Source organism: Thermobia domestica, chromosome 12 (genome assembly GCF_964235325.1).
Source record: "Thermobia domestica chromosome 12, izTheDome1.hap1.1, whole genome shotgun sequence".
NCBI lineage: Eukaryota > Metazoa > Arthropoda > Insecta > Zygentoma > Lepismatidae > Thermobia > Thermobia domestica.
In genome coordinates this window covers 147878823-147892937 of record NC_137465.1, presented here as the reverse complement: position 1 = coordinate 147892937, position 14115 = coordinate 147878823, and the positions used below count along the sequence as shown (strand labels likewise).

At 34.2% G+C, this 14115-nt stretch overlaps 1 protein-coding gene across 1 annotated transcript in view; it reads right to left on the bottom strand.

Annotated features, from left to right (window-relative positions):
* Positions 1-1011: 1011 nt before the first annotated feature.
* Positions 1012-14115, bottom strand: part of LOC145666717 (WD repeat-containing protein 54-like) — a 32846-nt gene continuing 19742 nt past the window's right edge. Inside the window, exons 3-6 of the mRNA XM_081734237.1 lie at positions 11885-12065; positions 10725-10935; positions 10090-10315; positions 1012-3766 (exon numbers count right to left, since the gene is read on the bottom strand). Of these exons, the coding sequence (XP_081590363.1) occupies positions 3638-3766; positions 10090-10315; positions 10725-10935; positions 11885-12065 (747 nt within the window). The 3' untranslated portion in view covers positions 1012-3637. The remainder of the gene's footprint in view (positions 3767-10089; positions 10316-10724; positions 10936-11884; positions 12066-14115) is intronic.

Genomic DNA, 14115 nt, shown 5'->3' with positions numbered 1-14115 from the left:
GGGTTATTGAAGTTGCTGATTACGATTCTGCAACTACAGTTGAAAAAAACTAAATGGCGGATCCAACATGGCGGAATAAAATTTGCAAAAGTCGAAAAAGTCGTAGAAATGTTCTCAAAAGTGGCGATAAAGGGGTTATTGAGGTTGCTAATTACGATTCTGCAACTAAAGTTTAAAAAAAAAAAAAAAAAATGGTGGAATAAAAAAATGTCAACATACCTCGTAATTTTCACAATGTATCTTTAACAATATTCACTTTTTTCGCATATTTTGATGAACAATTACTTGTTACTTACGTTCTTATTTATTAGAAATGTATTATTACTTAAATGACACAAATTATTGGTATTTGATTCGGTTATGATAACTGCAACGGCTTGTCACTGTAACATTAAATGAACAATAATTAACATCAACACGCTTGGTAATTGGCACGTTTTGGCAGCTACGTTTTTGTCGACAGCATTAATTAATATTCAGACTACCATTCTACAAAATATGAACGTGGTGCACGAGGGTGCACATAATGTTTTCAACGCTTTAAGTTAATAAAATATATAAACAATGTGAAAATTTTGCCTGACTTGCGATTCAAATTATAAATTATTACATCATTATTATTAATTTTTCACTTCATATACTTATTCTACTTACCAGTACGATATAGGAAAACTACAGATATAAAAACTATGAACGCGTTCGAAAGTTATAACTGTTTCAACGGACGCGTCACAATTCTTCTATTGTTCTCTACGTATTTGACCTGCTGAAGGGTCTACTTCAGAGTGACTCACGTAGTCGGAATAAAGTAAAAACCCTATTCTATTTATGGATTTGGGCCCTTCTAACATCACTCTAGCCAACTACATAAAAAAATTCCTATATTATTAACTTTCGTTTTTTTACTTTTGGCCAGCTTTTTGCGTTTTCGCCCCACTGTGGCGTCGTATTAAATAAATATACAGGTACACATTTTCGTTGAGAAATGCGTATTTCAACAGAAATAGACAATTTTCCTTTTATGGAATTAAATTTATTGTGCACTTAAGATACTGATAAAACACAATAATTAACATACATATACATTCTTGTGCTTAACAAGTTCGGTAATACGAAAAGTTAATAAAAATACAGGTAAGACACGAGCATTTCAAAGAAGACACATTTTACTTGGACGGACAATTCTTTTTTCTTTAAAAATAGCACCCACTTTCATAAGTAAGTTAAATTATACATTATTTTAATATATAATCCGGTGTTTTGTACACAGAAGTACTTTAAATCTGCGATGAGCGCGAGAACATTTACGTACTTCACTTTCCTGTTTTATGTTGCAGGTAATATTTTTATTGTATCACTCATTCAGATTTTGTTTTAACAACATATTTTCATTTCACAGTATTTTGGTGTAATTTGTTATTCAATCAACAATTTCTACTTCTTCTGATATGTAGATTTGTAATTCTTGCAGATATTTGTATTTCAAGTATAATAGGTTACTAAAACTTGATTGCAGTGTAATCGAAGTAAGCTATTCACTGATTTGCTTAAAATATACACCTTGATTATAATTTCAGCCTATCTTACAAGTTAACTAAGCATTAAAGGAAAATTCGTGGAATGTATAGATACTAGATTCATAAACACACCAACCCAGCATTTCGACAATGACTCAAGGAATGAATTACTTTCGTAGTCTATAATCAGCAGGTCACACATACACAATGTTACCTTAATGCAATAGAGAATTGAGAACTGAAGTGGACAATTCGCACTTTTATCAAAGCAGAGAAATTTAAGATTAAGTACTCGAATGCGCGGATGTACAGTATTACGCTTGAAATTTTCATATTTATATTTACGCGTTAAGATTCCTGCAGATATAATAGCTTTTGTTTATAGGTGATAAGTGTTAGAACAGAGACAGCACATCTCCATTTCATTGCACTTCAACTACACTAACTGCTGATGTCACCATTGACTCCCACCCAATTTAATGTGCGGGCATGAAGCCTCGCGGGTGATCATTACAGCATGATACAGGGGAGTTTAAAAAAAAAAAAAAAAAAAAAAAAAAAAACGTAATGCTGTTTATATGACGGAACTTTTGCATATTCTAGTAGCATTCATATTTATACCGGGTATATCAAAACGCCGGGAGCATAGGCCAACTTTACTTATAACGGAGATATGAAAGAGAGGAGAGCTGTTGGAATTTTTTTTTTTTTTTTTTTTGTCTGAAATTGTGGAATTTTTCCAAATCCCATCACTGGTACGGCGCCCACAGTTAAACGAAAGAGCAACCTTTGCATTTCTTCAGGAAGGGCACACACAAATGACACGGAGAACGTCCACATCGTTGTATAAGGGAATCCGTTTTTCAACAATGCTGTATCGTCAGTGTAACGAAGGCACAAGGGAACAGGCTGCCGAACTGGCAGCGCTGCTTTTATTTATTTAATTTAACATAGGTCGCCTTACCAGTGTGAAACTCAAACAGCTAGTAGAATTGGAAAAATTCCATCATTCTAGATTGAAAAATCACCTGTTTGAAAGAACTTTACATTGTTTCGTATCTTTATTCATAACGGAATTTGTCTTTGGGCACGGATTTTTGAAACACTCTGTACGTACAATACTTTGTTTCTTGTGCTATATAGAACTATATGGATATGTTTACGTTACATATTCTACATTTTGATACAAATAGAAAAAACATCTCTGAATTACTATGCATTCTCAAAACAGTCGGAACAAATAAACAATTGAAACATGAGATGTGAATTTTGCAATCGAGGCTCAGGCTCACTATCCTCAAAGAGGTTCGCGCTCACTAATCTTAATGAAGCCCACGCCAGCTCAAACTCGCACTCGCTCGATCTGTGATGCGTATCCTCAATGAAGCTCGCGCTCATTAAGGGTAGGGCTCTCTATTCTCAATGTGGGTTGTTCTCGCTCGAACTTAAACTGGATCGCTATCCACTTAAATAGCGTTCCTGCTCACACGTGCTTCTGCTCAATTATTAAGCTCGAGCCGAGTTTCAATATCCCTGCCTTAAGAATTTGTTTTTATTATTGAAACTTTACGAGTTTCGAAACAACATAGTCCATTTACCTTTTGTGCAAAGAGGTACGACAGAAATAAAACTTGATACCATACAATCCTATTGATGGTAGATTTTACTGAACTTTCCCTATTGTTAACTTACGCCTTTACTAACTGGAGAAACGAACAGTGTGCAAATATGTTGGTAGACCATATCTTTTATATTTCTGGATATATTTAACTAATTACCGAGATGGTATACATATGCTTTCTTGCGTATTTTATATTGCATTTTACTTTTTGAGGTTTCTTTAACTGTCACCGTAAGAAGCAAGATAAAACACAGCGAATTACTGTTTCAAAATCAACGCAACGCTATTAAGTTCTGGGCATTATAAAAACATATGAGAACTTCACCATGTTGCATACCTTAGAATAAACCTATAGAACCAATTTTTGTCTTGTATTGATTTCTTATATAAATATACATGAAATATTCGTAACAATTCATGCTGAATTGTAGGATTTATGAGCCTCTATCCATCTCTTCAACAGATGGAATATGATCATAATCTTGAAGCCACTGATGTTTCACATCGTAAAACATATGACATCGGAAGAATCATATGTTGTCAAACAGAACGAAGATCCATTCTTATTTAAGAATCTTCCTCCAACAAGCATGGCGTCCTTAACGTTTGTAGCAAATTTGTGTGTCACCTGTAAATAAGTATACAGTTTTATGAAATCACAAACTTTGTAAGTAGATCAACATTTAGTTGAATAAAGATTGTATAATCTTAAAATATGTTTTTCGTTTCTGCATATGCAAATGTTATGATCTATTCAAATCGTATTTCTCTCCAATGAAAACTGCAAGGTGTCTACTGAAGTTCCAAAATGAAATTTCATGACCTTTTCTTTACCAAACAATAAAATTTCGTAACATTCTGAAGAGCGAATTTGGGTGCGAATTAGGCCGATTTTCATGGATGTGATAGAAGCGTGCTTTCCTTGAAATTTGGTAGCGTCTAAAGTCGACCATAGACATTGTTGATGGTTAATTTTGACGTTCTATAAAATAAAATTTTCCAATCTGTACTCTTATTTGTACAAATAAAAAAATCGTGACCCAAAAGCTAAATTTCTTGACTTTCATGACCGTTTTCTGATTTCGTGACTTTCGTGACCGATAGACACCCTGAAACTGACATACTCATTAGTAATAATAAATTACACTCGGTTTACTTTATTCCCCTGATTAAAATACAGGCAAAAATTTTCAGTACGTGTATCATGTGGTATACTTAAATAAGAAAAATATTATTATTAGGTGTATGCATATGACTTGCAGGATTGCCATTAGATGGCGTTATTTCTTACACGAGCATTTTGTTTAATATGGCAACACCTGATTTAAGAGGCACATGTGTCAGCTTCAAAACACACTATAAGTCATTCGATCGGGGTATCAAAAACATGTTTCCTTCTCCCTGTGAAAATGTCCACTTTTGTTTCGTGAAAACTTCGGTTGTGGGAAGTTTTACTTTTCTTTCTTTTCTTCTTTTAATTATTAAACAAAAGTTCTGCGGAAGCCCATCATATGCTTGTGGAAACTTACAACAAACATACTCCATCACCCAGTGTGAAAGATGTGATGGTTTAAACGCTTCAAGGTGGCGATTTTGAGGACAAAGATCATGAAAAACCTTCGAATAAATTCAAGAACGTTAAACTGGAAGATTTACTTGAAGATCAATCTCAAACGCAACAGCAGTTTGCACAAGCATTACAAGTCAATTAAGCAATTGTTTCCAGACGTCTACATACCTTAGGAAAGATTCAAAAAAAGGAAAATGGGTGAAGATTAAAACCAACTTGCTAAATTTTGATTATCAGGCAAAAAAAAGTTTTCTTTATCGAACTGTCACTGACGACGAACAGTGGATTTATTTTGACAAAAGATCATAAGTTAATCCAGGTCAACCATCAATATCTCAAGCAAACCGCAGTATTCACGGAAAGAAGGCATTACTCTGCATCTGGTGGGATTAGAATGATGTTTTGTACTTCAAGCTGTTGAGACTCGGTGAAATAGTTACTCCAGACCGCTACCGACTACTACTATTACTTGATTTGAATCTAGCTTTTGATAGAAAATCGTACAGAATGGGCCAATAGACATGGCAGAATCGTGTTCCTTCATGACAATGCTCGACCACATATTGCTAAGCCTGTCCAGGGAACGTTGAACTTATAGACTTGGATGTTTGACCCCATCCCGCATACTCAATAGACCTATTCCCTTTTCACTACCACTCGTTCGATGAAGTGTGGACTTTCGGAACAGCGCTACAATTCTTATTAAGTAGTAAAAAATTGACTTGATGGATGGATTGCCTAAAAGATGAGCAATTCTTCCAGCGTGGAATCCATAATTTAAGGAAGATGGACGAAGGTTATAGCAACGAAGGACAATATCTTGTATAAATATTTTTTCATTTAATATTTACTTGTCGAAAAATCCCGCAAGTCATATGCATACTCCTTGTAAACGTATTCCGTAGCTATTTTTCATGCATTCAATTCCGCATAGGTTCATCAAACAGAAACTACATAATTATGCTGTGAAAAAAAAAAAAAGAAGTTTCTTAAGTAAATGTAATACAACAGCTAATCTGGAATCTGCCATATCACTGTGTTACATTCTTTATGAATTTCTTTGCATTGTGCCTTATAAAAGGCAATAAACTTCAGTTCAATGACTGCAGTAATCTGAGAAAAATTCTTTGTAAATTATCTCGACCAACATATTTCATTTTCCTTATTTCTGGTGGTCTGCGATAGAGGGAAGAGTTTTATTCATACTTTTTGTTGGCATCAAAATTTACGTTTAAATGAATAATTAGTACAGAAACTGAAACTTAGCAACGCTTTCCTTCGTTGGAAAATTTTAAAAACTGGTTTAATAATAATAGTTTGTAGACTAACGAATGATTAAAAAAAAAAGCCTGTTCCCACTGAAGAATGACGGCCATTTTTCTTGTGTAGTTTCGAAAATACACGTATTTTCTCTAGGTCTATTTTTTCCACCTTTGTTCGAAACACACCCGAAAAGTGTAAAAATTATGTACGACTTGTAAGTGGAAATAACTCAAAAACTCAACGGTAGTTTCCAGACGTTGACATTACAAGTTGATTCGTTCCACACAATGTCAGTAGAAAAACGAAAATGTAGGGCTCATAGCGAGTCACTTTTTTTAAAACTAAAAGTTACTTTTTTTTTTTTTTTAAAGCTGGTCACTAAAAGTTACTTTTTTGGGAGGTAAAGTGACTTTTCGTGTGATTTATGTATTGCATTGACAGTTTTCTAAAAAAAAGTTTTAAAAAAATAAATGAAAAAAAGGCAGAAACTTGTTACTCATTACTCTTCTGAAAGCTTCAGTACTTGCTGCCACATGTGAAACAGTCAGTTTTATTCTCACTTCAGCTTTTATTCTTTCTAACGCACAGTGGATGGTTGGTGGATGCTTAAGTTCTCAAGACGGAGTTGAGAACCCTTCTGTATCTATTCTTTCTTGTATCATAATAGTCTTTTAGTTTTCTCTCGTAATAGTTAACGCTCCGCTCAACGTTGTGTGTGTTTGTGTGGTTCATCATGTTTGTCTTGTGTTATGCTTCTTGTATGTTCTTCTTAAGAGTGGGTGATGAATTTGAATATTTCATGAATTTGAGAACTCTCAATGATAAGTTAAATATAATGTCTGGGATAAAGAAATTCGGAAATAGGTTTCATTTACTCAGAAGCTTCTTACATCTGCTAAGTCTGCTTACCGTAACTACAAAGCACACTTAGAAAACCTAAGAAAAGGAGAAAAGCTGAAACAAAACAACAAAGAGAGAGGTGCTGGAGAAATTGACAAAGAAAAAAGGGGGCAGGATGGGATTTTGATCACTTTTTCGTGTGTTTTTGGTCACTTTTTAGCTATTTACAAGAGACCAGACCACTGTGAGCCGTGAAAATGTGATGGAATGCCAGACGAGATCTTCATTGCCAATTTCCTGCTTGGAAAATTGGTGTCCTACCACTTTAAATAGTAAGCACATGATCTATCTATGTGTTGGTTATTCATATATCATCGTGTTGCTTATTCTGATTCGACATCTTCGGCAATTATTTTTGCATGTATTGTACACACAAAAAAGAAAACTCCTCAATAAAAACAGCTGCCAGAAGATGCCAAATGACGTATTGCTCTAGAAAAGCAGCACACCAAAAAGCTAATCGTTTCGCTGGTAACTCGGGGAATGAAGCATTCTCCTGGCAAGCAAGAATTCAGCATTCAGATCCACAGGATGTTAACAATCAGCAACAGTGAAACTAGATAAAACTCAACTCAGACAAATGCATAATGGATCACCTGAATATAATACACTCCTCGCCGATTCAGCGATCGGATTCTCTGTATTAGCTCTAAATGCTAAATTTAGTTTTATCTTCTTCCACATTTGAGTGAATCCCAGAGAAAACAACCACATATTTTGAGCATTATATTAAGAATTTCGTCAATGCTTAAAAAAAAATTTAAAAAATAAAATCAAGGCCCCTAATGAGATGTATATAACAGTAAAACAACGTGTGTAAATCATGGCACATGGTCGGAATGCACAGGACTGTTCGTAGGGACTGCGTAAAGCATGTGGTGACGAAGTGCTGTCATATTGGACATTGGCACGTTAGGTGAAAATGTTATTCGCCGTACACAAACAGATTATATCTAGAGAAGGAGGGCTGAAGTCTCATGTGGTTGCCCATGTTTTTCACCAAATTTAGTAAATGGTAATCGGTACATCCAGCCAAAAAGAAAAAAAATAAACTGCAGAGATTATTGGTACAATTAACTAATTTTTATGAAACTTACAAATTAATATACTGCTGAAGACAATAGGTAAATTAATCACGTATTTTTGAAAAACTGAGTGAACTTAGTAAATGACTGTAAAATATTAACACTGATATACATATATGGAAATTACATAAAAAAAATACGATATTCGTTAACTAATGTTTCTTCTTTACATCATCCAAGTAATGGAAATATCTAATACATAATTTTATCTGTTTTATATTACCAACTTGCATGATAATTCTAATTGTTATATGCTTACTGAATATCTAACGATTAGATTTGATGTTAGAAGCATCAACTGTCTTACGCTGGAACTACAGGCTTATTACTAGTAGAAGTGACAAAGCGTAATCTTAACTACAAGATAGGCTCAAGGCAATTACAGAAAGATATTCATTTAAAAAGTAAAAAACTTTCCTTAAATTTAAGTTATAGTATTGTGACAGGCCAATCAAGATAGAGAGAAAAAAATTATATCGGGATAATGAACCCGCAGGCACACCCACGCGGAGGTCCATCGGGTCCAGACCCTTTCCCAAAACTTCGTAACTCGGGTATCTTTGTACACTTTCTTAATAAAAATATACTTGTTTAGCAGAGAAATGACTGAAGTAGCTTAAAGATTTTGATTTTGCCTTCATTTGTACTTTCTTTTTCTTTCTTTCTTTACAAAACAATCTACTAGTGCTATCATTTTTGCTCAGAATATATGTAGCAATATTTAAAAACTATTTATTGATTTTCCGGATGTAAAATAACACTGGTTCACTACTACATAGTGTCTTGTAGTATTGGAGGGGGAACAATGGCTCAGTGGTAGAGTGCTTACCTCTGATGTGTGAGGTCCCTGGTTCGATCCCCGGCCAAGTAAGTTTGTGGTGGACAACATTGTGCTCGTGGGTTTTCTCAGGGTACTCCCGTTCAGTGTTTCTTCCAGACATGTTTTTGGGGGCACTGCTCCCTGGAGCTCTGAGAGTGCTCCCCGGAGGAGACCAAAATAATACGTCTATAATATAATAATAAATAAAATAGTACAAGGAGTGCCCCCGCGTACACTACTAAGTGTGCACCGCGGAACATTTCTTCTCAAAGAAACACTGCCCCGTTTCCTCCCACTTTCTCATTCCACCAATTCTTCCATCATCATTCACTTGCTTTAATCATCGTCTCCCTTAGCCCAGAAGGCACAATCGTCGGACGTTAAACTCAAATATATTTCATTTCATTCTTGTAGTATTGGACCACTCCTAAGAAAGAAAGAAAAAAAAAAATCTGCCTGCGCACCTGACACCACCTGTCACCTTTTACATGCAATATCTTGAGTTTGTCACTCTAAAACTTGCACTACAGTTTCCTTTATTTTTACCCGTCCCCGTCATTGTAGTAGTTTTGCCCATACCATTAGCTGGCTTTGTCTTAGGTAAGCCACACGGTCAATATTTTTTATATTTCTCTTAGAAACCTTATAATACGAATTCAACCATACTACATGGTTGGAAAGCACTTCATTTTATTTATTTATTTAGCAGCGCAAACGTGTATTCAGATTACACGATGGAAGTAAAACTGCTCTGTGGCAAAAATGTATTTTCTTCTCTTATATTTTTTACGACTAGAAATCGCTCAGAAATTCTTAAATGTTATTGTGAGAGTCTGAGTCCGAATAATGTACAGCAAATCCTTCAGTGCGAAAGTTAATAATCAACTCGTTACACTATAGGGTAGGTGTAGAAGTAGCTACATAATGTTTAAAGCGATATCACTACAAAGCCATTGATAACAAACAATCGTGATAATCTCCATGTTCAAAAGAAGGGTTAACACGCAATACTGGTGAATTCCGGATGAATGAATCTGACAATAGACATCAGTGAATGAGATTAATAAAATGCTCCTTGACTGGTTTACAGCTGAAGTAGTGCATGCTGTGTATTTGGGTTTATTCGTTTACTAACAGTTACAGGAAAGATACATGGCAGTTACTTTGGACTACCAGGACCTTCGCTAGTAACAACTATTAACTTGAACAGAAACTAGGAAAATACATATGGCAGGTCTCCCAGCAAACTTCTCCACTTTTACTAAATTCAACTTAATAAATGTTACCTATAGCATTAGAAAACCTCTACTTACAGGAAAACTATTCTTCTCAAGTTTCCACACCTTCGCAAATGAATCCTCGGCTACTGAGAGTAAATATCCTTGATCTGGAGCTATATCAATGGCTGTAATCCATCGTGCATGAGCTACAGCCTCGGCAATGATGTGAGTGTTTTTTGCATTGAAAAGTCTAATATGACCAGATCCATACCCGGCAATCAGGGTATCATCCCACAGCTTCACACTTGTACACGCAAACCTATAATACAGATATTATGTCAATTTGAAGTTATAATAACTCCTGTAAGATAAATTTAAGAAATTAAAGCAGAAAATTAGAAATATTGATTGATATTAATCTTATTTAACTTCTACCTTTCCTAGTGCGGCACGGAACAGTACACTACAAATAAAAATAAACACGTAAGAACTGAAAAATAAGGTAATAGAACAACAAACTAGCCCGTTTCAAAAGTTTTAAGTAAACTGCTTAACTTACTTTAGTGTGTTTACTGTGTGAAGCAAGAGTGACAACATCATTAAGCGAAATCACTAAAATTTACCTGTTTACACGCTTCCAATACTAAAATACTAATATACTCTTGATTACTTTATTTCTCAAGATATAACAGTAAATATTCTCAATAACTACAAGTGACTAACTTTACCCATAGCTTTCGATTATTCCGGTTTTTCTTATATCTCCAATACTATGCTTCCATAATATAATAACTCCACTGTCATCAGCAGACACCAAAGTATCTCTATTACTGGCTAAATCCGTAACAGCATAATTATGGGCCTTTTTTGTGTATATCAATTCTATATCAGATGTTTCTGATGGAACATAGAAGACGAGAATAGCTCCTTGATGACAACCTATAAAAAATAAATCAAGTGCAGATATTATAATATAGAACTCTTTTAACATTTTTGTGAAATGCTCCCTCCGAGAAGCTCGCTTTATCGATTCTGGACTTAACTTCACATATCATGTTTTATGAAGAAGATTGTACTAGCTTTCTCTAAATTAAGCAAAACATCAGTCAAGATAGCTACAGCTACGACTGCTATTGCAACCAAGCCTTGCAGCAGAATAATATTGAAAAACAATACATAACATTTTAGTTGTCACAAACCTTATGGTAATTTAAAGCAGTACTCAATTTGTGCTCGTATGTTTGGAACACCCACGTCGTTCGTCATTTCTCATCACTATATAACTGTAATTACCAATACAACTACTTTTTTTTTTCCAAACAAATCATTAAGGAGGCAATTAAAGAATACGAGTAAATGCGGAAGAAGTGCTGCAGTAAATTAACGGGGACGAAACGGATAACCCACAGAAAACCTATGGACACCATGTTGTCCATCACAAACTCACACAGCCTAAAATAATAATAATAATAATAATAATAATAATAATAATAATAATAATAATAATAATAATAATAATAATAATAATAATAATAATAATAATAATAATAATAATAATAATAATAATAATAATAATAATAATAATAATAATAATAATAATAATTATTATTATTATTATTATTATTATTATTATTATTATTATTATTATTATTATTATTATTATTATTATTATTATTATTATTATTATTATTATTATTATTATTATTATTAAGAAAAGAAATTCTTTGCACCATAGGTGACCACTTTACAACTGAGCCACTGTGCCCCCGTGCAATTTCATATGAATCTCAAGTTTGTCTCCAACAAACTAATTGTTTAACTACCTAGGTATTTCGTGTTGCAACTGATGGTTATTAAGGAATTAAATTGAAGAAAGTAACATACATACCCACACCAATATGGTTACTTCCAATTTGTGCGATACCTCTGGCATATACTCCTATTCCCTCCGTACAATCCAAGAAGCCATGAGAGAAAACAATTCCTGATTGTTCGTCATCAAATATCTGAACGCCAAACGTTGATGCAACAATAAACAGAGAATGCTTGCCGATTTTACACCAAGCCACCTAAAAGTGAAATGAATAGTAGTAATAATAACAGGGTTTCCGTAGACATGTAAAATCACAAAAAGTCAAATAACTTTGATTTTATCAGGGAAAAAGTCCATAAATATCAGATAAAAGATGTACATATTTAGGAAAATTAGAGGAAATGTTTCGAACGTAAGTGGAACTGCCGTTTAAATCACGCAATAATCTAACATTATCTTAAAAAACTCAATGGTACAGATGTATTACACGAACAATGAAGTGTTCATGTAACGAGTTGAGTTGAGTTGATTTTAGTTTAGCGTCCCTTTCAGCAGCGAGGCTATATGAGACGTGGACCTACTGATTAACGTGGAATCCGAACCACATGAGCTCCCGCCGGGAATCGAACCCGGGCCTCCCACGCCAAAGGCGCGTACGCTAACCGCTTAGCCACGGAGGAGCTCGTGTTCATGTAACGAATCGTTCTTTTGGGATTTTGGCTTATATTTTGTGTACAGTATTGTATGTAAGTACATGTTATTTTGCATTATAGAATGTATAGTTTCCTTCCGTATCCAGTTGGATCTCATATATTAACTGTTCTTATATTTATATGCAGTAATAATCTGGGATTTTGAAACATTTATAGGACTTACAATTGCTTATTCGAATTTATAAGACTCTTCTTGGTCAAATGACTAACGCGCGTCCTTCTGTACCTACGGTCTCGCGTCCGCATATTTCTGTGCGTATGGTCCTGGATTTGATTTCTGGAGGGAGTGCTTGCCTTGGACTCCATTTTAAAACAGTACACCCCGTCTCATATAGCCTAGATGCTGAAAAACGTTAAACTCCAATCGATCGATCGAATGCATACAGGATTAAAAGATGAGTGTTCGTTGACTAAATGGGGGTGGTAGAAATCGCACTACAATCTTTTCTATGTCAGTGAAAGTTAAGAAATTAGTTCGTAAAAGTATGCAGGAACCCTGAATAAAGGTTATATATATATTCATTTAATGATTTTTTTTTAATGCGATCTCCCAGTTTCTTTGTACCAGTTTAAAAATCTATGCAACATACCTTTGCAAGAAGTATACGATTTACTTACACAACAAAGCAGGTGACAATTTACACAATATTACTTAGGATATATTTATGATTCTTTAAAATATAAATCAAAATTGTATTACACATATAAAAACTTAATAATATTAATCTAAAATCAGTTACTACAAAAAAAAATATATATATATATATTGCAATATATACTTGTATATCTATATGCTACATTGATTCAAGTGGCAAAGAGTTTAAATCGCTCCTCCTATATTTGAGGAACTTATAATTCAAAGCGGATCCTTCTCCGCTGGTCTCTTGCTAACGCGTGCGCCTTTGGCCCAAAGCAATAAAATTTGAACATATTATGTTGGTTTGGGTTGAACATATTATGTTGGTTTGGGTTTCACTTTAAACTGCAGATCTACGTATCATACAGCTTTGGTTCTGAAAAGGGACGCTAAAATTTAACACACAACAAACAATATTCGTAAACAATATAAAAATGTTTACAACAATATCAAAATGTTTACTCAAGAGCCCATCTACTATTCGGGACACAAATTAGTTATGCTAAACTATCGTACCTCACTTGTGATATAGGCATAATCCTCCTCCCCAATATATAGGACTCTGAAGGAAGATGTATGTATATTTTCAAACAACAGGGCCAACTTCAATGAAATCTTCACCGATGTCTGTAATTAAATACTATCAACACACCTAGGTTCCATCGGACTGATGAGCAGCACGCAACGAGCAGCAAGATATATCTTCATAATAAAACATAGGCGTCTCAATCTGTCAGTCTGGGAGTCACGCTAATTCATAATAGTAAACACTTACGCTAACAGATGTAGCTATCTGTGTTATCGCTTGCTACTCAATGATTTAAATCAATACAATATTCTGTATAACGAAGTTTTTCAATAATTAATAAATATGGTATGAATAAAGTTTGACGTGGTTGGTGGGCAAACTTAAAAATAATGCATTTGTTAAATGTAAACAATTAGTGCTTTTAATT